Consider the following 25,184-nt stretch of genomic DNA (forward strand, 5'->3'; position numbering starts at 1 on the left):
TGTTGAGGATAAAAAATCATCCGCTCTTTAGTGGTGTCATTGGCCAATAAATCTTGTATTCTTTTACTGATATTATTAAAAACGTACAGATAATAAAATAGTTAGCTGACAACGGATTGTAATAACCACCCTGTAACAGTCCTTCCATAACGGTACTTCCCCTCTATGTTATTATTGTGTGCGTGCTTATCAACACATGGGGAACCTTAGCGAAAGAAGGCGTGTCATCTATCTCACTTGCACTTGCGCTCGTTCCTCGCTGGATCGCTGGAGGGGAATTGATGTCACCTCTCATGATGTCATGCTCTCTTGGTGTCAGAAATCGAAAATTGGCTCGTTTCAGTAAGCCGCGAATTGAAAGTTTCACGAACAGACAGACATTTCTTTCGTTCGACTCTTTGGTGAGACGAACGATTTTCTCACCACCGCCTATGTGAGAAGTGACGGAAATTATTTCTCTAGTGAGTGTTGGTCTGTGAATGAGAGTGAGTGAGCTTGACTGGCCGAATCTCACTATAGGCGAAAGCTTCTCAAAAGCTTACAACATGTAGGTCTGGTTTTTATATCAGGTCGTCGTTAAATTAATTATAACTAATGAAATAATCTAAACATTTATTTATTTTAAACGAGCTTATTTAAAGCTTTTTCCCATTCCAATCACTAAAGTATCAATTTAATAAACGTTGGAATATATAAAAAAAAACACTTTCGGATTTCGATCATTCCACCCACCCAACGGCCACAGATTTACAGTTCACGTACATTTTACTTTATTGTAACTTAGCGCACCATTTTCCTATCCTCTCTCCTGTCACGCTTCTTCACAAAATCTTTTCTCCTGCCAACACACTGCCCCCGCCCGCCGCCAGCGCGTGTTTCCCTCGCCCTGGAGGAAAAAGCTCTCGCGGAGCCCGCGATATACATTACACAGTGGTAAAGCAGGCGTGTATATCCCTATTCCATATCCCTATCACCCTGTTTTTGCAGTAACCGCCGTTTCGCGCGTTTTCTTCCTTCCACAACGACGCAGGGGCCTTTGACACGCGCAAACGCTTTTCATTTGTTTTGCTTGCTATAATAGTTTCCCTTTTTACATTCCTCCGACGACCCCCCTTCCTCCTCCCTCTTCTTGTGTATACAAAATTTGATACGATAAAAATAGTCTGTTTCTTATTGATCCACTGCTTTCCTCGTTCCTTTCCTACTTGCGAACCTCCTAGCTTTCTCGGCGCGCTAACCGTCGTGTCCCGCCGCCTCCGGGAGGGAGAACCAGCTGGCTTTACTAAATTACGCCTAATAATATGTATGCATGTATGTTACTACTTATGAATTTCAGCTTTCCAGGTTTCGCGGCTCTTATCGTCCCACTTGGCACGCGTTCGCTCTGTTTGTGTACATAGTAGCTGTACGCACTACTACCTCAGCTGATCTCTCCCGTTTTGTTTTTTGTTTTTTTGGTGTACACGTACCCTTGGGTAGAGTAAATTGAGGCCGAAACCTATCCTTCTCCCTTCACTTCCTCCGTCCGTAGGCTTGAGTGTTACTACATTATCAACATTTCGGTTTTGCTTTGCTACTAAGTGTTTTTTTTTGCGCTCCTGCTTCCTTCTCTCGCTACAAACAACAATTCCACGCATGCCTCTATATCCTTTTCTCTGGTTGTGTGATGGGAGAGAGTCATTGCAGTTCGCAATTAGTTATTCCGATTTGTATCCGCTCGTCACACTTCCCCATGCACAGCATTTCGCTATCATGCTGTTTTAGCAAACGATGCTCTGGCGTCTCTACCCCCAAGCAGCGTTAGAAGGGTGTGTGTGTGTGTGTGTGTGCTAGTGTACATGCGAAAGAATGAAGTAGAAGGATGCCTGCCCTATGCCCTGTTGTGTACCACCACAACGCCATCGTGAAAATGGCACATATTTTCATTACAATAAAACAAAAGAATGTCTACAAAAGATTACATTATTAAGCGCAGGCGACTCAAGACGCGCGGGTTTGGCGCGACACACACGAAGAGAAGAAGCAAACGGGCAGCAGCAGCAGCGCACATCGATTGCCTAATTCCCAGATTAACAACAACGCAAAATAAACGTAAAGGAAAAATAAACAAACAAACAAACAGAATCCTTCCATTCCCTGTGTTCATCCCTTTTGACTGATCGTTTTGTGTTATTTTTGGGTTCCTCTTCCCCCATTGATCCCCTTCATTTGCTGTTGATAGTACTGCCAGTACTAGTCCCTCGATCTTCCAAGCAACAGCCACGGATGTATAGTTCCCGTTTCGTGTACAATAATTGTTTCTCGAAGAGGAGAGGTGTATGCGTGGTGTGTGAGATGGATCGGACCATTTGCAACTATCAATTGATCTGGTTTCTGTTCTCGCTTTTCCTGCCAATACCCATCCCCGGGTGTTTGTTGCTGGTTTTTAGAGTGGTAAGAAAGAGAATTGGTATGTTTTTGTTTGGTTTTATGTTTGTTGCGTGTTTTGTTGTTTTTTTTTCTTTGTTTCTAATGAAATGTTTAATTTTCTACCCAGCCTTTTCTGTGGTGCACTTTTGCAGTCTCTCATTCCCTTCTTCGTGTGTGTGTGAGTGTGTTTTTCATAAAATATCATGCAAAAAGTTTGAGAACCTTCTGCTGCTTTACATATATATATGTAATGTACCGTTTTTTTTCTCTCGTCTCTCGTTTCTCCACGCACTCATTCGCCCAATTGAATAGTTTTCCAAGGTTTTTCCAAGCCTTTTTTTCGAACGAGAATTTTCGATGCAAGTTCTCCGACACACGGAGAAAATATTTATATGTATACACACACTACTATACCACATTTGCCATTGAGGTGAAAAATTGGAGGTTTCGATACGGGGAGGGTGTTTTTATAAGTGTCCTGTGTCCTGTGTGTGTTGTTTTTTCTTCCATTTGCGTTTTGTTCGTTGCTATATTGCCCACTCGTTCTTCTACTACAACACCGTCGTCATCCGCATGTGTTTGTGTTAGTTTTACTAATTAATTATTATCTGTTACATGTAATATTTTATTCCGCTTCCCCTATCCGTGTCCTCCTTCTTTTCTTCTACTTGTACGCGCGGCAAATTTAGTGCTCCCGCAGCAGTGATGGGGGAAGGGGCATCCATTTTGTGGATGCCGCGATACGCGATCTAGCTTACACACATTACATACATACACACAAAAACTAGAGCATTTACAGTTTCCCTTCCCAAAAAACACGAATAATCTACTATTTCCCTTTTGCATCCCCCTCTGGGGGACATTTTCCCCGGGATCAGCTCCAAATGCCCAACATGTTTCACACTGCACTGTCCCACTGTCCACTCCTGCACTACTGAACACGCTTTCCACCAAATGTGCATGCCTCAGTCCAATCATTATTGCCATGCCATGTGGTGCAGCAGTAGCGTCGTTCCGGGTTTTTGTTTTTATTTTCTTCCCTACCATGCAGGTGCCATGGTGTAGTATTGCAGCAGAATCCCCCTACCAGCGAGACTGCCTCCCTCTCACATTAAAATGTTCCAAAAATTTGCTAACCAAAAGTTAAAAAGAAAACAAAAGAACAAACACTACTACACCTAGCAGATCAGCTGGGCACACCTACAAGAAGCAGTAGCAGCGGTTCACTCCCGAAACAAGAACAAACTTCGTTCGATCACTCGCTAATTTCTCGCAAGATCAGAGTTTAGTGCACTTTCTTCAGTACCTTCGGAAGTATTCCTACTGCACAAATAAGCTACATTTGGCTCACACAGCTTCCAGTTGTTTCTAGGGGGATGTGGAGTACCCGGAGTCGAGTGAAAAAGCCCTTACTTTGAGACTGCACCATCACTCTCTTCCTAACCCTTAAGCCGCTTTGTGTGTGTGTTTTTTGCTGGTTGCATATGTGTGGGTCCTACGCTCTCCTACGCTTCCACCCTACCATCCTCCGGTTGTGTGTATGTAGATGTTTCCTTTTTCCTCTTTATTAATTATTATTATTAATTAATTAGGTTAAAAATTAGACTTAATGCCAGTTCTATAATAATGTACAACAACAGTAACTTTTCTTCTGGCGCTTTTCGGAGGTCATATTCATCTCTCGGACGACGGTAGCGAAGACTTCGTTCACGTTGATGCGATCTTTCGCGGATGCTTCGATGAACGGACAATCCCACTGCTCCGCAAGGGCATTACCTACGGTGAGAAAAGAAATCGAAAACAAAACATTAACAACCGTGCCAAAAGCAGTGTAAACAAATCGGTTTCATATCAGTAGCGCCTCTAATCGCGTACAGTGGTGTTTCGAAGTGCTTACTTATTTTTTGTGGCTAAGTAATGTGTATTATTTAATCAAAATTCTATCAAAATGCCCTGCCATTTCATTTTGTCACACACCAAAATTGGAAACAGAAAGGATAAAACAATCCTGCTTGCATGGACAATCGATTCGAAACCACGTCGGTGTTCTTGTACTGTATTAAGCCATGCACTGTAGCTAGTGATGGGAAACGTTAATAGTAGATGGACGGAGCTGAAGGAATTTCGCTTCTTTTTCGATCCTTTTCGTGTCCCTATCGTTTTTTCTTTCTATTTTTCGATCCATTCGTTCCATTTTTTAAAGTTTGCTCTACGTTTCTCGGAAAAGATGTCTCTGTTCAAACTAGAAATACGTATTAATTTTTCAAATTCATTATCTGATTTAAATTGTGGAATATTCACAACAGAAGAAACCCCGGAAACGCAACATAATGCAACGGTTGATTTAAACCATTTCGCTAACCATAATGTCGGAAGCGTCATTTGGAGAGCACAATGTATATAGGGGGCAAGAACAAAGAATTATTTATAGCGCAACACATCATCGCACTCATCACGCAAAGCCATTAGAAATGAAACGAACACCCGGTGGTGTGGATACTACTTCTGCACTACCGGATTCCGGGTACAACATGGCGGGCCCGATTATTAAATTATTTCACTCGTTCGCGTGCACGGGAGAGAACATACAGAGCAAGGATCATCCGTTTGCTACAAAAACCGTACGCAAACAGAACGGAAAGGAACCGAACCATTTCCGTGTTTTACCCTTTTATTCACACCTGGCAGGGCCTCTTGTGTGGTCAAGGGCATCGGATTGGACCTTTTATCCCAGCTATGTGCTATGTGCATGTTTGGCCGATTAATCGCTTTATATTGGATGCCATTTTCTTAAGTGCATGGTGCAGATTGACTCAGCACAGCTAAATTTAGCTACCATTTCCCGTTACTAGACTCGTGCCAGACGCCGAAAAGGTAAAAAGGGAAATAGATTTTTCATGGTAGTAACTATACCAAACACGCCCGGTGTTTCATGTTTTTGGGCAGCGAGAGAGAGAGAACACAACAGAAATGTGTAATAAAAATAAAACAATGTATGGCTTTGCAGGACGCTTCAATTTCCCAGTTGGATGGACTTCATTAATTTTACTCTTATTTCAACGTTCTCGTATTTTGCACAACAACCCTACGGAACTATTAGAACCTGAAAACATGTCTGATTGTGTGTTAACGAACTGCGAGGACGAGGATGATGATGACGCCGTGAGTAACCGTAATGGGTAACACTAACCAAAAACCGGTTGGATTTTAAAATTGCTGAAGGCTAGACGTTTGCTTTAGGCCATGCCCACACCCACACGCGTCAATGTGGTACTCGTAAGAGGATTTTAAGGTTTCTTTCGATTGCAAACTTGTGCTTCCCATACATGCATGCCTAATTCGGGGGTTGCGTTGCGCGCGTGAATGGAGGAGAAGCGGAATCGGAACCAATGTTTAGAACGTTACGAACGCACGTTACACGCCGACTTACCTTCCGCCGTGGACACTTCTCTTTGGCAATCTAAATCTAGCTTATTGGCGACTAGGAGGATTGGTGCTGGCTGACTACCTTTCACACGACTGATCACATTTCTCATACTTGCGATATCCTGTAACGAAAGAAATGCGTTAAAGTTATTGATTGTTTGTTTGTTTTTTTTTTTTAAATTAAAGTAAGGAGGGATTTTAATGATCATTATGTCACTACCAGTAAGTGGAATTTATATGCTCACTAAACCAAAATCACAAATGCAGGACGTCGCATTGTCGCGCGCATCAAAGGAAAGTGAATTTTGCTCATAAATTTATGCTCAACATTATTATGCTGCCTGCTGTTAATATCCGGGCCAACTGGTTTGATTTTTGGTTGGTTATTCTTGGTGTGGTGATCGTGTGGAGGAATGAATGTGAGTAATAGCAAAAAGAGAAAAAAAACCATCCCCCCCAAATGAGGCGACAGTAAGAGCCAGAGATGCCAGAGCAACATAAAACCGAGCGCTGGTGAAACAAACGGAGCGCTCCTCCTGAACGGAACCACGGAACTGAATGGTAATGTTTATGCATAATGTTTAAGTGTAGCTACAATTTCCAACAAGTGGACGAACGGTTCTCAAGATGTACTTCGGAAAGCATTCACATCGTAGATCAAAACGTCTGGCTCGATTTGAAGGTGATGGCGCAATGGGTTTGGTGTGAGAGATCGGAAAGCAAGGTGTACTACTTCGCTACATCACATCCATCCATGGTAAAATGTGTTTCTAAAGAGCATTTTCCCTAGTTCGTTCAGTGACTGTATGGAACGGTAATGCATAGCGAACATGATTTCTAATGCTGTACATCTCCAGGTGCCGGTGTGTGTGTGGCGTTATCCTGTTCCATGCGACGCACATCGGAGTACTTGAAATGTATTAAGAAAAAAAAAAACGATTGTAAACGACTTCTATAAATCTTTCACCTACCTGAAATGTCTGGTGGTTTGTTAGGGAATACATAACGATAAAGCCGTGACCATTTTTGATGTACAAGTCTCGCATCGAGGCAAACTGTTCGGTGCCCGCCGTGTCCAGAATTTCCAGCACGCAAGGAGAATTGTCCACCTGCAAAAAAAAAAGGGAAGTAAAAAGCACAATTATTACAAAACGTGGTTAAATCGATTTTTCGCTTCCAGTACATATACACTACACCATCCATGCTACAGTTGACCCATAACATACCAACCGAACCGTAAGGAGCAGCTTCAAGTCATTCAATATGCAGCCAAGTGTGGCTTTCTCAGTCTACGCATGAGACTGATTCCCCCCTTCAACGGAACGGTAGCAAAAGTTCAAAAGAAATTGGCAGCAAATAAAGGCGTATTACTTTCCCTCATATCGAATTTCTAAGTTCTCCCCCAACATCTATGATAACACCCCCATCCCATCCATTCCGAGTGATGGGAAATGTATTGTAAACATTCTTTTCGCTTGAGACATAAAACAATCAAGCAGGTCATGGAAAAAAAGGGAGAAGCCCGGTTGCCGGATCTCTTAGAATATGTAAAAGCTAAATCCTTTTCATTTTTCCGCCTGTGGAAATGTGAGTGCAAAAATAATTAGAGTGACACTGATAGTTAATCGTAACTGGAGGAAATAAATCCAATTTAAGTTACTTAAAACAGGGATTTTTCAACAGGGAGGGATTTTGTAGTAACTATTATAATGCAACACTGAAAATTACATTAAAAGCAGATAAATAATGTCGACTGTCATTGAACAATTTAAGACTGTATTTGATTTCATTGAAATTCAGAAATATTCAAACAACTTATCAGCGTCATCAGCTGTATTCCATTGAAGATTTAAATTATTCAACACAATTTTGAGATTTAACTCCTGATTGAGTTAACCTAAGTATTGAACTCCTTAAGGCGACTATCAACTCATGCCAACAAGTCCTTGTTTTAATTATCCATGAGTTATTCAACACATGAGTGTGTTGCTTTGGGAGATTATTCTTCTTTTTTATAAAAGAATGAAGAGTTGAATCTCACTCCTAACTCATCGACTAAGATGTATATCTTTCAAATGAGTAAGATTTTCACATTATTATATCTAATCATCTATCTCTATCTCTAATCACAATATTATAATTTCACTGCAAAAATAAAAAAAAACATATGACGTCGGATGATATCACAATTGTGCTACTTGATATCGTAAACCTAGTATTGAGATGATCAACTTAATTTATTTATAAAATTCTCATACCTAGGCATAATTATTGTAATCCAACAAGCAAATTATTTGATTAATACGCTACAGAAATATGACTTTACCATTAAAGGGATCCCATTCCTTAATGTAGAAAAAATACATACGAAAGCTACTGGAATAATTCACCATGTGAACGGCTCGTCTAATGCAAAGCACACAAACACACACATTTTTGTTTATAACGCTTCTTTTCAGCAAGCACCTGAGAAAGAGGGCAAAACGTGATAAAGTTCAATTTGCCACTTTTATTGCAATCCCTCACCCTCCCTCCCACTGCAAAAAAGACTGTACTTCAAAGTGCATGAGCTGCTGAACAATTTGGTGATATTTCATGGGACTACTTAGGGTTTACGCGAGTTACCACCGGATGGGTAACGCATAGCAGCAACAAATGCCGCTACTGCCAGGCGTGTACAATAAATGTTCCCTACGCAGGAGCTTTTGCCTGGCAATCGAACATAAAAAACCATTCACAACGGAGTGGTTTCCACTCTTGGAATACTATTAAATCATGTACAATCAACTAATTACTTCTAAGGTCGATTAACGAATTTTAAAATACAAACACACTTCAAACATGGAATTTCAGTAATGGTGAAAGAATCTTGTAAAGTGCAAGATTAAGCTTATCGTAAAATGTAATCCCTGTCAAGGAATGGTAACTACTTCTGCGCTACTACTTGAAGTTTAGTATGCGAAGACTTGAAACCATTTTTAATTTTTATTTAGTTAAATAGTTTTGTACAATATGACATACTTTGGCATCGATTATCTACAAATGTGCAGCACTATTTCGATGCACTTTAGCATTATCAGCGTCCCCCTTGATGCGTTCCTCCATCGTACCGATTATTATTTAAAAATGATTTCTTCATACAATTTTTTTCTGGTACTTTTCAGGGGGCTTTCTCCTACTCCATTATTCGACTTCCAGCAACGGACGCGCATATTGTGGGAGGACACGTGTTCGAGATTGGTGTGCCATACCGTGTCAAGATTCGATCCAGTTTCTGTGCTGGGACAATCATCATGTGGGTGGTAACTGCAGGACACTGTGTGCAAGTACCACGAAAGATCCCAATTTAAGTGTAAAAGTTGATAATCACGACCGGGACGGCCAAATCGTCGGACTTTGCTGCATCCACTCCACATTTTCGCTCTTATGCGACCCGGGTGTCCAACGTCCCCGGGAAGATGAGTTTTTTTTTCTTTAGGACAGTACGAAAGTGTGTAGTAGTTAGTGGAAGTGATGTGACACACTTAAGCCAGCGGAATCAAGTCTGCCGTTTGCCAGACTGCTTGCATACCCCGTTTGGCACAATTACGGAGCGAATGCCGGTCCAGCGAGGCTGTCACAACACGGGAGGGCGTGATGCTTGATGAGCAAGGTGATTCCGAAGGTCCGCTAGCTAGCTCACGAAAACACATTGATTGGAATTGTTTCTTGGCGAAACAAAGGCGACGCTCGTGTATATCACCTGCCTTGGTGTACGTTACGTCAAAGCGATGTGTAATTTGTTAGGTTTGAGAGAAAAGAAACAACCTCATCCGTGTGAGCGAATGACAGATAGATGGAATGACCTGTTAATGCGTAACACTTATTTGCCAGTGATAACAATACGATTCCAATACTTCAAATACTGTTTATCTTCACTCTTCAATCCTGGAACTGGACTGGAGCTCGGCATTGGAGCTATTATTGGATCGGTCGCGTCACTACTCCTATTGCATATATTCTCCCATTTGTGGTTAATCCCACGCAATAGACCGTAAATGCATGGCTATATATTAAGATGAAGTCACCGAAATTATTCAACGAACGAAGATGGCTTCAAGACTCGCCTAGCGTGCAATACATTTGGCCGACAGGTTCGGTTGGCACGCGTGGGTGATGCACGGTTACACGCGGCCCATTCACCATACGACACTATACTCGGAAACGAAAAGTGTTATTTTTGGGTTAAGGCTATCTCAAGGTCAACAGAACAGGGCGACGTTAATGGACACGGGTTCAGTTTCGGTGGTACAAACTGTAACGCATCCATCTAGCAACGAAGCGAGCTCCCTGCCGGAAGACTTCAACAAAAAAAAAAAACAATATTCTGTTGAAGACTAGCACGATTTCTATAAGCCACGATTGATCGTCAATGTGAGCCATATGCATTGATATGTTTACTGCTCTCTCATTACCGCGTTCCAATTCTTCTGCCACTTGCTGGAACGTAACGGAAACGTAACGTTAGCGAACGGTAATGTACTCATGGTAATTAGCGCTTGATTGTAACACAGTAGCTGCTGCAACGTCTTGAGTTTCCCAAAACGAAATCTCTCAGTAGGCTGATGATTTCAGAGCTGCAAAAAAGAGCAGCACCATTCTAAGCAGAGCTATCTCAATTTCAACTCTTAAAAATAAAACAGATGTTTTCAGTGTTGTTTTGGAATGTCCCCATATCCTCCTAGAGCTAAACAGCCAGTCAGTTAATCTACTTCCTGTGCAGAGCAGAAATTAAAGTTAGAACCCGCGAACTGAGCTGTCCATTTCGCGTCTACAAACCCTTCTCGGGGCCCTCTGTGGTACTCCTTAAAAAAAAAGGCCGGCAATCAAACGTGTTACTTCACATTATGGCAACTGCTGCTGCTTCCTTTTCTTACCTCGCAGTGCACACACACACACACTCACACACACATCGTCAACGTTAACAGTTTCTGTCAATTTCCCAAGCGGAAGTGACAAACCTTCATTGGACGAGAGACGTGATCGTGTGTGAAATATTGAATGCGACGACTGCTATCGCTGCTTTACAGACTCTGCCGCAAAGCAGCGGGTTCCTCCTCTTCTTGCACGTTTTCTTACTACCCTTCTGGTTTGTGTCTAGTAACGATTATTGATGGACGTCGTAGGAATGGAAAACGAAATCATCCTGGTTATTTATTCCATTTTATTGGCATTTATGTATTCGGCCGCGCTTGGCTAACCATCATCGCACCCCTTCTTCGTCATCCGGTGGTGTTCATTTGTCTGTCTGCTCTGTGTGACAACTTAACGTGCTGTTCTAGGCGATCATTTATATTTTCTGCTAGTTAAGTTTTCAATTTGTTTTACGATCATGTTAATGCTCTTTAAATGTAATTAAGTACAAAATAAGTTTCATCAAGCATAATTAAGTGAGCAAGAATTAGAACAAGCTTCCATCATGTGAAGTTTAAAGACAAAAAAAATGATAAAACTCCAACGATTAAAAATAAATATAAAAAAAAAACATTGTAAAAGTACCGAAGTAGAAAATTTTAGGAACACAAATAATATACAAATGTTTGTGGTTCCAGTATTTGTAAAGCTTCATAGGCGCAACCGCGACAGGCCGTTATTGCTAAGCTGGATGCGTTTTGCTTCACTGACATTTCAATTGGCAATGATTTCTAAAACTCCCCCCCCAATCACTTTCACATCACTACCGATGCGTGTCCAACAAAACAATGCCCTTGAACAGTGACCAAACTATATCAACCACATATCCGCCTTATTGATGCAGTGTGGCTTGGTGCTCATATTCTCAACATTAGAACTTAACCAAGTGTTTTTGGTGCGTTTTTGTTTTAGTAAAAGTGACTTTATAAACAGTTTCCAAAAACACCAGAATTCTCTCTCATCTCGGAATAAGGACCTTCAAGGTCACGTAGCTGGATAGTCAATCCTTGCTACGGAGGAATTGATCCAGACGGGATTTTGAACCGGGTCCTGTCGTGTGAAGACCGGCCGCCCCATTACCAAGACCTGAATTATGTTTTAACACAGTCAAGTCTCTCTAAGGAGGTACCTCTCAAAGATAACAGTCTCTCTAAGATGAACATTTTTAACAGACCCTACATCTTCAACACATTTTATGTCTCTCAAAGCTGCAAAGTCTCGCTAACATGGCATTCTCTAAGCTGCACATACTGTTTGTACACCAATGTCTCCCTAAGTAAGCCGTGTTTTGGTGTTTGCCAGTGACAGCTCGTGATGGCTGCGTTTACAGAGTATGGTTGAACACTTTTGCCATACATCAATGGGATACCATCCAAGAGTGTTTGTCTCCCAAAGCGGTCCCTTCAGCTTGCAGGTTAGAGAGACTTGACTGTATGTTGTTCTTGAGTTCGTTCTACAGAACAGATGCGTAAAAATCAAGATAGAACTATGAAACAATTGTTTCTCGTGCGGTAGTTCTAGTGTTAAAGCGTACATGAAAGATTTTTCTTGAGAATGTAGCATCTACTACGAGTATCTTAAAACGAATTTATTGTTTCTATGCATTGCAACTATATGCAACATGTTTTACAACGAAGTGGGCGACCTGTGTCACAGCAGGGCTGGATGTCACACACTCTGCACAAGTAGTGTGTTGGGTGAAAAAATATGTATATATGTACAATACACTCTGCGTCACAAACAAGCGAAGGTCGACAACTCGCCGTCAGTGACAAGTGACAAAAGCGGCAAAGATCGACAGCAACGTGCAGTTTGTGCGTGTATATGTACGTTGGCTATTTCGCGGACTCGCCGTCGAGATAACTTGGGGCAGGGGGACCGGTGGTCTCGATGGGTTTGGTTGGGAACGAACTTGATCAGACCCCGGTTCGGTTTCTCCTCCTCCTGCTGCAGCTGCGGAGTCCAATAGTACCGCGATCGCCAATGAACCGTGTACTGCAGCCGCTGGTGGTGGTGACCATTCGACATCACCACACACAGAGAGCGCCACAGAATGGAATTGTGCTGTGCACATATGTTAGCCACCGTCAACAAATCTGAACGCGTTCCGAGCAAGCAAATAGAGTTCCAGCACAATGCTCGACGAGACCAATGCACATATAGGAGGTGGTCTCCCACACCCGCTCCTTGCAGTATGAATATATGACGATTTTATTTACATCATAAACATATCACTCCGAGTTACTCATCAACCGGATATCTCACGCTAGTGGGACAGTCTTAGTGAACAGTGGACAAGAAGATCCACACAATCGAACAGTCAACAACCTCAGTGTTACGCAATCGACGCAAATTTCGTGCCACTTTTGTGCTGTATTACACAGCACCACCAGCCGATATTACAGATTTCCGCGAAAGCAAATCTTAATCATTCGCATTTTTTGTCACGACCATGCACACTGATAGCGCTACAATGGGTAATATAACGAGATAACCAATGCCATATTCTGCGAATCTTTCACAAACGTTCGATGAATCATAACTTATGGCAGAGAGCGTGCTATTACAGGGCCTACTTATGTAGGGTTAGCTGTAATGTTATCATCATTATTGATTAACTTTTAGCTAGCGATAATGCATCTCTTCGTTTCCAAATCGTCTTGGCTTCAAATGAAGAATACAACTCAAACTTTTTCATAAAACCTTTTACCTAATATTGGCCGGGATCTAAGCTAATATATCCAAGCTTTGTTATGTTTTAAGCTTAAGTTTAAATTCTATGGCCATTTTTCATCCTTCATAAATCATAAAGTTTGAATTATTGATAAAATATTAAGTGTAGTGATAGTAAACAGTTTATTAATCTGATTGATCGATTTCGTTAAGTTGACTGTCAACTGTCGGTAAGGTGAGTGACAGGGGCACTCAAAACAAACGTCATACAGGGTTTTACTAGTGAGTTTTGACTGGTTGCCCACATTCTTTGACTGGCTTCGGCTTTGCATGCTATCGGCGTGTATTTTGAAGCGTTTATGCTTATAATCCCCCTTGTCAAAAATTTACCTAGTTTATGAGCAGTGTAAACGAATGCAGTGCAAATGGTTTCTTATCGAAGCCAATCTTCCAAAGGAAATTATTATTCCCTAATTAAGTATTATTTACAATATGGAAGTATTATTTTAAATGAAATGAATCTAAAGCTAAGTTTCTGAACTTAATCTGAATATTATTCTTCATATCAAAATGCTATTTCCTTTCCGAATTTCTTCAGAATGATCCTCTTCACCGATACACAACAACCTCTAGAGGTTTCAGCCTGCCATTTCTGACTTTCTTTGACAGTCAGTCAGAATTGGACAGTCAGGTCCTGCGTACGAGTGATTGGTCTGGATGGAATTTTGTCTCGGCCCTGTTGCGCGAAGACCGGCGCCGCTACCAAATGCACCACATAGAGCCATTCCAAAAGAAAGATTCAACCCAAATTCGGCTAAAAGAAGCATCAAGTATGATGTCCCCCTTATTGTCCCAACTAAATTTTAGAAAGAAATACGTACTGCACGTATTATTTGCACCTGATCGATCACCTGCAAACAAACACGTGCATACAACTGTCTGTGAGAAAAAAAATCCCACTTGGCAACACATTCGTTATAAAACATCCTGCTTTTGGTGTGTTCCGTCGCTGGGTAAGGTTACCCTCCTCCTCTCACCTCTCTACCAACGACCGTGACATGACAGCATCGTTTGAACCCGTTCAGAGAGACACAACACACTCGCAAATTGCCTCGGGAGCGAGTCAAGCGTTGCAAGCCAGCACCTTCTCTAAACTGCCAAGCCACACCAACAGCCCGGCCACTATTATGTGCTGGGCATTAAAAACCGCAGTGCTGGAGGCGAAACTACTAATTTTGAGCACCCGATCAACCAAACCGCCTTCTTGCGTTCGGATGCATTAGAGCACCACAGCATCAAGGGCAGCATCACCAGCAGCGGGCCAGACGGATATAAAGCCGTGGCGCAAAAACAAAAAAACCACGAGCACGAAAAAGAAAACCAAATGGGGCTGCTGCTGCTCACCGGAAATGGAAATTTTTCCCATCGCCTGTTCATCTTAAGCCGTCCCCCAATGCCTGGGGTTACCCACCATCACCTTGTAACGGATGATAGTTGAAGTAATTGAACCTCGAACTAACCAACAACAGCAGAAATGGGAAACAAATTGTGAGCTGTATCAATTGTAAACTAAGTTTGTGTGATTGACTGGAATGTGTGGATGTGGTGGATGGTGAAAATGCCAATTAAAACAAGACACGCAATGGTAAAGGGACAACAACCATTTGGGGGGAGAAGATTCTGTTGGAAATGCAGATGAGAATGCAGCTTAAATTTACCATTTTTGTGAATTGTCTCGAATTCAACCTTTTTTTCCAACTTTTTACCTTTCGCTTTCAGAAATCTGCTGTGTCGCAACGGAATGTACCGGGCACTTACGATGGGATGTAAGAATTTCTCAATGACACCACAACTCAATGCCCATATAGAACCGATGATCACTTTCGTAGTTGGCAGACACCTCCAGCATGTCGCCGGACGAGACTTACGGATTAGGTATGGCACGGCATGCAGAAATAGCCATCTGAGCGAGAGTGTCATGATAATGATGGTCACCACTAACTCTGTGCGCTACCAGTAGTTGCTTGCAAGATGCGTTTCACCAAACTGAGCACACGCGATCTTTATTGCGTTACTGTAAAGGTGGTACCTTGTACAGGTGGTCCCCGAGATACGCGGTGTCTGAGAGACGTGGAAAGATTCGCCGATAAGCGAATGTCGCAATTTGACTGCTCCGTCAGTTTCTTATTGATGCTCTAGTTGTAAAAATTATCTATCTCTGACCATTCATTTTGGAGTTTAAATGTTTACACTTACCAACGAATAAAGGGTTATGGCTAAGAGATTGTTGTAAAATCGCGCGTGTCATCCCCCAAACATGATTTTGTTAAGAGATTTATTTCATAAAATTACAGTTTTTACAGAATTGAAATAAAAAAATGAATGATTTTTTTTTGTATTATAATTATACAATATTAAAACTATTTTTTAAATAAGACAAATTTTTAAGATGGAAACATTAGGTTGGTACTTTGAGGACCCCTGCACTAGAGCAATGTGCTTATTTGTTAGAACGAGACCCCTATTGGAAAGCCCTGTATTATGAATTACGCAATATTATATGTTGTAGGCAAGTTTTACGATAAGAGAATTCGGTTCAATTGACAATTGTACACCTACGATCTGTCCAAGTGTGGTCATGAAAGCAGCCTCCACGCCTGAGTCTATGTGCGCAAACAGTTCTCGGTAGCTAGATGTGTTTGTTTCGACCCAGCCAATATGCTAAAGTCCCTCGAACAAGCATCAAACACACCAACACTGACGGCGCACTAATCTCGCACGTGGTGTCCGCTTTGTGTGCAGTAATCGGTACACTTTCATCCGGCAGCAGCAGCATCGCGAGCAACACTTTTACGGCAACGAGTTTTATGTTGCTGTTGCTCTGGAACGGCATCTAAAATTGGGACATCATTCCCTCCTACTGGCCGCCTTTTCTTTGCCAGCACCTGTGTGACTCAAGCTGCAGCGAAAGCAGTGTGTGATGGTATCGGGCAAAAGTGGGAAATCTTAGCACCAGAAAACAGAAAACACCCAGAGTGGGACACATTTTCCAACGAGGTGTTTTCCATGTTGCCAACACAAGGCCAAGACACAAGACGACCCAGAGCTTTCGTGTTGTAACAGCGAAGTGAGCAGCGTAAGGTGTGGTGTAGGGTGTCATCAAAACAAGCAAACTATTATTAATCCTTTGGGGGGTAAGCATACATTTTACAAGATTTTGTTATTAGCATCATTTCAGATTTTGCTTGACATTTATTTAGACGTAATATCAAGTAAGAGCTTAATACGAATATCCGACATACGATGATTCGTTAGAACCGTATTGACCTATTTTAGCGAAGAGTCAGGCCTTACTACGGTCCGGATGGGGTTTTGCCTCAGTTCGAATCTTAAGCGAAGAGTCATTTGAATCATTAAAAGGTTCTCTGATTGAAGACTCTTGAATCACAATTAATCATAAGTGTCTTAAATTTTACAAATTACTGGAAAATAATTAAGGATTAAAGATTGAAGAATCTCTAAAGATTCAAGAAACTCTAAAGATTGAAGAATCTCTAAAGATGTATGGTATCTTTGATTACCTTAACATTTCATTAGAGATTCCTGGCATATGAGGAATGTTTGCAATGTTATTCTTGAACTATGTTTTACGAACCTTCAAAGATTCATGGACCTTCATAATTCATTTGTACATGAATCATTCTGGTTCTTTTTCTACTACTTCTTTATCGGCACAACAACCTCTAGCGGTGTAGAAGAGACCTGCCACAACATCTGGCGCTCTGTGACTTTATTTACCCGTAGCCGGGATAGTCGATCCTATGTACGAGGGGGATTGTTTCGGATGGGATTTTGGCCCGGGCCGTTCGTGTGAAGACCGGCAACGGTACCATCGTGCCACCGGACCGACCGCCCCAGCTTTTCATTCAGGTTCACCCAGCAATAATGTTAATATATTGTTGTGGTAATACAATAGAACCTCTCTCAGGTTTCGTTTGTTTCAGGTAGGTTATTCTTTTAAAAGTTGGGTCACATCCGAACAAACGAATTGGCCATTTTTACTGCGTATAACATACTAAGCACGAACATTTGGTGTTTATTTTGCTAATAATTTGTGGCTTTAATTGACAGACAGACGTCTGTCAAACACCTCAACTAGGTGGTCGATAACGTTTCATATATCCTCAACTCGTGAGGATCGACTGCAACACATTTCTGTGGCACACAATGTAAATGTGTATGCTTCTGCCTGCATCCGAAGCACATAATGAGCGTTTGGAGCAGTCAAAACTCAACCAGCACAATATGGGTTTTGGGGAGGGCCACAACCGATAGCTAAAGCAGGCAGCTACCCTAACAAAATTTTCGCGTTTCGCTTTCTTCCTTTCTACACACCTCTATAGAGCTATAAGCTCACTTTTTGTTTGCCTGCTTCCATCGTCAGCTATTTATCGAGCGTTACCCACCACGGTGCGGCAGGGAAATTTTCACTACCAAACAACCGCTCGCTCGGGCGCGATGGAAATGTGCAAAATCAATTTCACTGATGGGTAGTCACGGTGAAATGTGTTCAAACTTGGTCCGGCTCTCGTTGGGCTCTCGTGCTGCTGCTGTACGCGGTTTTTTTTTGGTTTGTTTCGTCGTAGATCCAGTAAAAGCTGCGCCCGGTTGATAACTACAACTACTTAATCACCGAGTTCATCACCGACAGCAGTTTCAGCTGTGTTTAATGAGTGATTTCATTACCCTACACGGGTGAAGTCGTATATACCCCTTCGGAAGAGGTAAGATCATCTTTGATTGACTGAGGATTTCAACACACACACGCAAAAAGACAGGAAGCTTGATGCTGATTTTTCTATCAGATTTATTGCCCGAACCCGAACAACAGATTAGGAAGGCAGAAAAAGCAACCCCAAATTAAGTAATGAATTCTTCGATGGTTCTCTTTGCAATATCTAACCAAAAGCCGTGCATTGCTGGGTACATACTTCGGATATGCCACACACGAAATGGTACGCCCTGTCATGCTGAGCTTAAAAATAACGCCAAAACACGTTAAAACGGCTAACTGTGCAACACTCCACAGTTGCATTGAATTTATTCTTCGGTCCAATAGCGTCTCAAGTGGCTCGTACTCAAGTGGCAGCACAGCGGCATTACTGTGAGGGGTTTTTTTTTTTTGCAAACCACGTGCAACCGATATAGTCACTACGAAATAGCTGTATTATGGCAGCAAAAAAAAAACACAGACTGGTGGCGTGTACGGTTGCGCGTTTATTATTTTTTTTTTACGGTTTCAGTTGATTGTAAAGCTTTTTTTTTGCTCCGGCAGGGCCATATATGACCGTTCAGTTATCCAGTTTTCGAACACTATCGTCACATAGTTTCGTTGCGCGTTGGATCAACAGCACATTTTACCACGTAGGAAGTTTAGCAAATAGGGGTAGCATGAAACCATTTCGACAAACATCTGATGTCAGCTAAATTGACTCCTAATGACTCCTTTCCTATTTCCAAACACTCAATTTAATACACATTTAAGCTCCACAATGAATCAGTTTTTTTTTTGCAAATATTTAGTCTATTTATAAGAACCTAAATTTAACTATTTATAAAAAACGAATTAACATTGATAACATCACTGTTAAACCCTCCCGATAATGTCTATTGTGACAACTTGCATGAATAATTACTGTTTTGTAGCGCTAAGTTTTATGTCTAAACTAAAAGAATTACTTTCTGTAGTGATCCCCCATAACAAATGGAACTAGCCGAAATGTTTGTTGTGAAATTAACGCTCGCTTTTCCCACGCGGAGACCCTCCCTAAACAATGATTTCCACATAAATCACTTTCACTTAGGCAGCAAACCCATGTATGCGAAGAAAACAGGTGACAGAAAATTCTCACTTGAACAAAAAGGAAGTGAAAGAAAAATGTCAAACACGGGGTACATGATACATGATCGTATTGTAAGGCTATTCAGTTGAGCAAATATGTGTTGAATGTACTGAGTGATCATTCTAAAGAGGACATAATTGTAGATTAAAAGTAAATTTAAATTTTACTACATTTTTCCACAATAAATTGTATTAAAAGCCCTGTTTTGGATCGAACGTGCATTAAATAACGGCGCACATTGCATTAGTTACAGCATACAGGTGCCAGAAAATGTTTATTACGCTTCTACTAGGCCGCATGTCTTGTAGAGACATACAAAATCCACAACACTTGTATGACGGCAGGAATAAACACTAACGTTACATTAGTTTCTGTTCTTCCACGTACGAGCCCGTAGTAACACATTGTACGTTTGAGAGGGTGCTTCGGTTTGGGGCTTACTCCATCATGGAACAACCGCGGCGGCCATTCATATCATCCTATATGCAGCAGCTATACACCTAACCTACCATTGCAACCAAGGCAGGCAGCCTGTGCCAGTAAATAACATGCCCATTTTACATTCGCCACCCAGCAAGTACCTGTTGGCGCTTTTCCGGTTGAGCATAATTTTCTTCGTCTTTCAAGCAATGAAAATCCGTTACGTTGAAAAAACAACAACAACAACAACAACACGTTACACTTTGGAGCCAGTTTTCCCTGCTTTTTCGCTGAAGTAGCGGGCTCTCGCTCTCGCTCTATCTCTCTATCCCTTTCTCTATTACTCCTACCACCCAAAAACAACCTTCCCCTCTCCGCGATCCACCATATTCGTTTCAACTGCTGTTTCAAAGCCTCCTAAGCTTTGAAAAAAAATACTGGTAAGGTGCAAAACAGTGGCTTGGTCAATTGGAATGCTATGCCTACTGACACGCTACCCACACATAGGCCGGGCGCCACACGCAGCTGGTGGCGGTGGGTGATTTGGTCTACGCGTGGGGGGGAGCTCATTGTTTGATACACTCACACGATGGGCGACCCTGTTTTAATGTACGACGCGCCGATGCAATGTGAAGCGCGGTTGGTCTCTTGATGATTTTCGCACGTTTGCAATTAAAGTTGTCTGCTTCGCAACATCACAATACCCGTACACCTTAAGACCGCCAATAAACAGCCCAACCAGTTCGTGGGGAAAGCCATCTGTATATAAAGGTGACACTGAGATTATGTGCATGGGATTGAAACATTCTTTCACAAACCTCTCACAAGGAAGGAACCATTTTTTGCCATAAACCACATTAAAAAGGAAGTTACCCGTGAGGAAGCAAATGTTTTTTTTTTGTCGTCAGCAATGCAGTACTCGAACAGCCACCAAATCATACGGATTTCGCTGTTTGTTTCCTTCGGCTGACTCGTCATAACGACATGATGACGCGTCACTTCCCATGGGCACACTCATTACATTTCCCTTTTTTCTCTTGCACATGACCCGAAATAGCTGGATCGTGTTATAGTCTAGTCATCGCTACGCCATCTTAATGAGGCCAATTATCGAACAGGTCGGCAAACAAAATACAAATTCCTCGTTCCCGGGGCCAAGCGATAGCAACAACGTACACTGATTTTTAGCGCTTGATTTTCTGTGAAATACCGCTTAACTCATGTCCCCACGCACGAGTGTACGTAGCCCAGTCGCAGGGCCGGAAGAACCATTCTGAACATTCCGACGAGGAAAGGTTTACAAAAAAGCACGGCAAATATTCCACAAGAAAAGTTTGCCCATGGAGCGTAACGTTAATATACAGTGGTGGCCAATGAAATAAGCCCAATAATTAATGTTAAAATGACAACATATCTTTTTGTTTAATTTTAAACTAACTTGACTTTGTTTCATTTGATAAGTACTGATTGACAGTTGAGTAACAAATTTTACATAAGGCTCATAAATAACATTCAATTATAAAAAAATCTTCTTTCAAAATTTGTTTGCTTCTACTTCTATGCCATTTGTTGATTAAAAATTGTGTTATTGTGCTCTTTTTCTTTCACAACAACCTGAAGAGATCTAAAATTGCTTCTTCTGATTTTACTTAACTTTATTTATCTGGGGGATTGGTTCGAATGGGATTTTGGACCGGTCCTGTCGAGTGTAGGCTGTCGGTCCTGTCGAGTGTAGCCCAACAACACCGGACCACTCCACATCGATTTGTTAATTATATTGTTAAAATAAATTATTTATTTTGGAAAAAAATATTCAAAAGCTTTGAATTCTGTCCACATTTTATCACGGTTTTATACAACAGAATTCAGAACAGAACACGTTCCAGTACCATGTCTCGCTTAATGGAAGATAATAAGTGATTGGATGCTCTTAATTCAATGACAACCACTGTAACATACAGCACCACATCGTCTATGTCCGCAAAAGGATGTAGATGGGATGGTGGTGTGTCTTGGAACTCCGACAACCCATGAGTTCGATACACTCTGATCCGTTTGAACATACAGTTCTAACGTAACTATGCCTCACCAGAAGGATGATAGACGTGCGGCTTGCGCCACACAACTACAAACCCTTGCAAACAAACAAAACCCTCCCCACATTACTATCCCGAAAAAGGTGAAAGGCACCAACAAGTCGTGATGGATATGGCGTTGATTTTAACCGCAATTTACCCCTGGCTTCCTGCGTGCAATACCGCTATACGCTCCGCTAAAAGGTTCACAAATTGGCGAGAGGCCAGAATTTTAATGAGGATGCGCGGTATGTTGCTCTGCCATCAAGTCGACAGAATGACTCCATGTCTCCATGAGCCTGCCCGCCCGCGAGCGTCATGTAAATTAAACTATGTACGTCCGCTATCTATGTACGGTGTGGTGCAAAACATGCACCGGGCTCGTATTACAAACGATTCTATGATTATTGCATATTTTTCACCGCAACAAATAAAAAATCGCGTTGTTCTGATAATACACTCCCACCCATGTGTGCACTACTACTAATATATTCTTCTCCAAAAAATTTCGCTCTTCTTTGCGCTATTTACTTCACGCAACCGCCCCGGCAGCTCTAGAACGCGGGACAATAATCGAACTTACCAGCACACACAGCACCAGTCGTAAATGTGTTTATGAGGAATTACGAGAGCGATAAGAATCTTAATGAGTAGATGTTTCCTCAGACAACGGTTCCCGGCCGGGTTCCACAGCTTTTCGTTCTTCTATTCTTCGTGCCGTACGGGCGGCTACGCAGCACACCATCCGCGACCAGAGGTCTTTGGCATCCGCGGTGCGAAGCAATAGCCGAGTTGCTGTTCCATGAAGACCATAATTCACCTTAGCCACCCGGCGGCAACGATAGCCTCCTGACATTCTAGGTTCTTCTTCGCAGCAAAGCACTACTAGGGGCCCTAGTGAGTTCCAACCGTTTACAAATGCGTTGCTCAAGTCCTGCTGCTGCTGCTGCTGCTGCTAGACATGTTCGTCATCCATCGACATAACAAGGCGGGTGTAAATTCGCGTGAAACTATTGTGGAGCGTTGCATAGCTTCAAGTGCTTTTTTTTAAACTAAGCGATCCAACTTGACTTTATTATTTTGAATTCGCTAACAACATGATAATCCAGAGTACTTGAACAGTTACTGGCGCATCATTATTATACAATCCATCCATGTATTCCATTTTTATGTATGCTAGGGTAAATGTGTTCTGCTGCTCATCTACTAAAAAACCAGTGCATTCAGAGTGCTTCGTAGTTTGGTGGATGTTATTGACAAATCGCTCCTTCGTTGTGTACAATACCAACTTCCACGCTTTTGGGGACTGTTTTATATTCTTTTTTAAACTCCGTCCGCGTTTTGCCGCGTTCGATTGCGATGGTAGTACACTAGAGCACTAGAGCTGATGGTTTGTTAAGATTCTAAAAAAGAACACTGTTGTGCGTCCGGTGTGGCATTGCGAAGCGTTAGTTTTATTTATAAAACTATCCCAACGCAATTCCGTGTCTTTGACGCATTGGTGCATTGGTGAACGTTTTGTGCGTGTGTATTATGCTCTCCAAATGGGAGGTGCATTGCACAGGAGAGAGAAAAAAAAACGGAGAACCCGATGGCATGTTATACCATTCGAGCAGTGTCACAAGTCACGAGATTTTCGAACCTGTAAGCTAAACAAAAATATCGTCACAAATTCTTGAGGCTAAACACAGCTTTTTACAGCTGAAGCGAAGACAAACGATCGTTGATCGGGAAAAATATGTCTATCATCCGTTAAAGCTGTTGGACATCGCGTTAATGTGATCAGTTCTAATGATTCCAACTTCATTTCCTCTTTGAGGATCCTTTTAATTGGATATTTCAGTTAAATTGTTCCGCTATATGAGTTTCGGTTAAATATATCCACTATAATACGAGAAAACTTCAGTTAACGTTTAGTTTAACGTTCTTGATCCTCTTGAGACAACAATAATCTCTTCAAACTATCATACTTAACGCGCATTCCTTTCCTTAATAAGATTATTACTAAAAAACAAAGCATCAACTTTATCAAAAATGTGTGCTAAATAATGCTCTTATATTCTAATGACTTATTTGTAAACTTACCTCAATCTCTTTTCGATAAAAATCCTCGATGGTTGGATCGTATTTTTCTATAAAGCAGCCCGAAACGAACTGCACCGTGAGGGCCGACTTTCCCACACCGCCCGAGCCCAGGACGACCACTTTGAATTCACGCATTGTGGATGAGTGAATTATCTTCTATTTCTGACGATTTACCAATAATATCCGCTTTGCCGCACTTGCAGCACTCAGGTGTACACCACGAAGCCACAGAACACTCACGCACGCACGTAGCAGAGATGTTTTAGAAGCTCACTCTAAGCATTCCTGTTTGCGTGCTTCGGGAAAATGGTAAGCCAGAATTCACCAGGAAAACATTGGTAATTTGCTGTGTGCAACAACAAATAACCAAATGTACTATGCGACACTATTCGGAACGGAACAGGATGTATGACGTATGTTGAAGCAGCTTTTGCACACTTTAAACAGGACACCTTATCATCATTCTTCTACCATAATGTTATGGCATTGACAAGTTACTAACCACACAAACACTGGAGGGGGTACGCAATGCACCTAAATGGCCTTTTGTAACCGTTGTTACACTTGACACTTGAAGCCAATACGAGCTTTTCGTAAATGGATATGCTTTTCTTGATCACACCTTAGTATAAACGGAACCAGTGTACAAGCGATACTAACATTTACACCTCACACACAATAAACACACATTTAAAACCACAGATAATGGTAATGATGCGGTAAACGCTATCGGGCAACAACAAGCACACACAACACAAAAACCCAGCACGGAATGTACTTGTTACTGAGAGTGATCGGTTCGCGATCACGAGGGTATGTTAATTTGGTGCGCTACACCGGTACGGCCGGAGATCAAACGACACATTCGAACAGCACGTTTAATATATTTATACACTTGATGTGTGAAAGAATGCTAACGTACACTGTGGGGAAGTAGTAGCAGCCGTTCAAATGAAACTTTTGTATTGCTTTTGCTGATAAGAGACGATTTACGTTGTGTTGTTTGCACTGGTACGCCGCTGATACTTCTTCCAATCAATTACACTTAATTTCACTTTCCGCTTCTGTTTCTTTTCCTACGGGAAAGTCTAGAACAGAAACATCCTTACAATTGACATTTGATCAGCTCGATGGTTGCATTTAACGATGATATTGCTTCAGTGGGTTTCACCTCATATTCCATCTATTAAAAAGATGCTACACTATTTTCGAAGATAAAACGATTTTTCAATGGATTGCT

General features: G+C 41.7%; 1 protein-coding gene across 1 annotated transcript; it reads right to left on the minus strand.

Moving 5' to 3' along the window:
* Positions 1-754: 754 nt before the first annotated feature.
* LOC128305128 (ras-related protein Rap-2a) lies at positions 755-24,252 on the minus strand. Its single transcript, XM_053042434.1, has 4 exons — positions 23,945-24,252; positions 6,807-6,944; positions 5,840-5,957; positions 755-4,185 (listed from the first exon to the last, which is right to left on the minus strand). Exons 1-4 carry the CDS (start codon positions 24,077-24,079, stop codon positions 4,028-4,030), a joined length of 549 nt encoding a protein of 182 aa, XP_052898394.1. The 5' UTR covers positions 24,080-24,252; the 3' UTR covers positions 755-4,027.
* Between the last annotated feature and the right edge of the window lie 932 nt (positions 24,253-25,184).

This window comes from Anopheles moucheti, chromosome 3 (assembly GCF_943734755.1).
Source record: "Anopheles moucheti chromosome 3, idAnoMoucSN_F20_07, whole genome shotgun sequence".
NCBI lineage: Eukaryota > Metazoa > Arthropoda > Insecta > Diptera > Culicidae > Anopheles > Anopheles moucheti.

Coding starts and splice junctions, on each gene's coding strand:
- LOC128305128 (XM_053042434.1), bottom strand. CDS start 24,079: ATGCGTGAATTCAAAGTGGTCGTCCTGGGCTCGGGCGGTGTGGGAAAG. Junction 6,945..23,944: donor TTTATCGAAAAGAGATTGAG/GTAAGTTTACAA, acceptor TTTTTTTTGCAG/GTGGACAATTCTCCTTGCGT. Junction 5,958..6,806: donor CAAACCACCAGACATTTCAG/GTAGGTGAAAGA, acceptor CTTTCGTTACAG/GATATCGCAAGTATGAGAAA.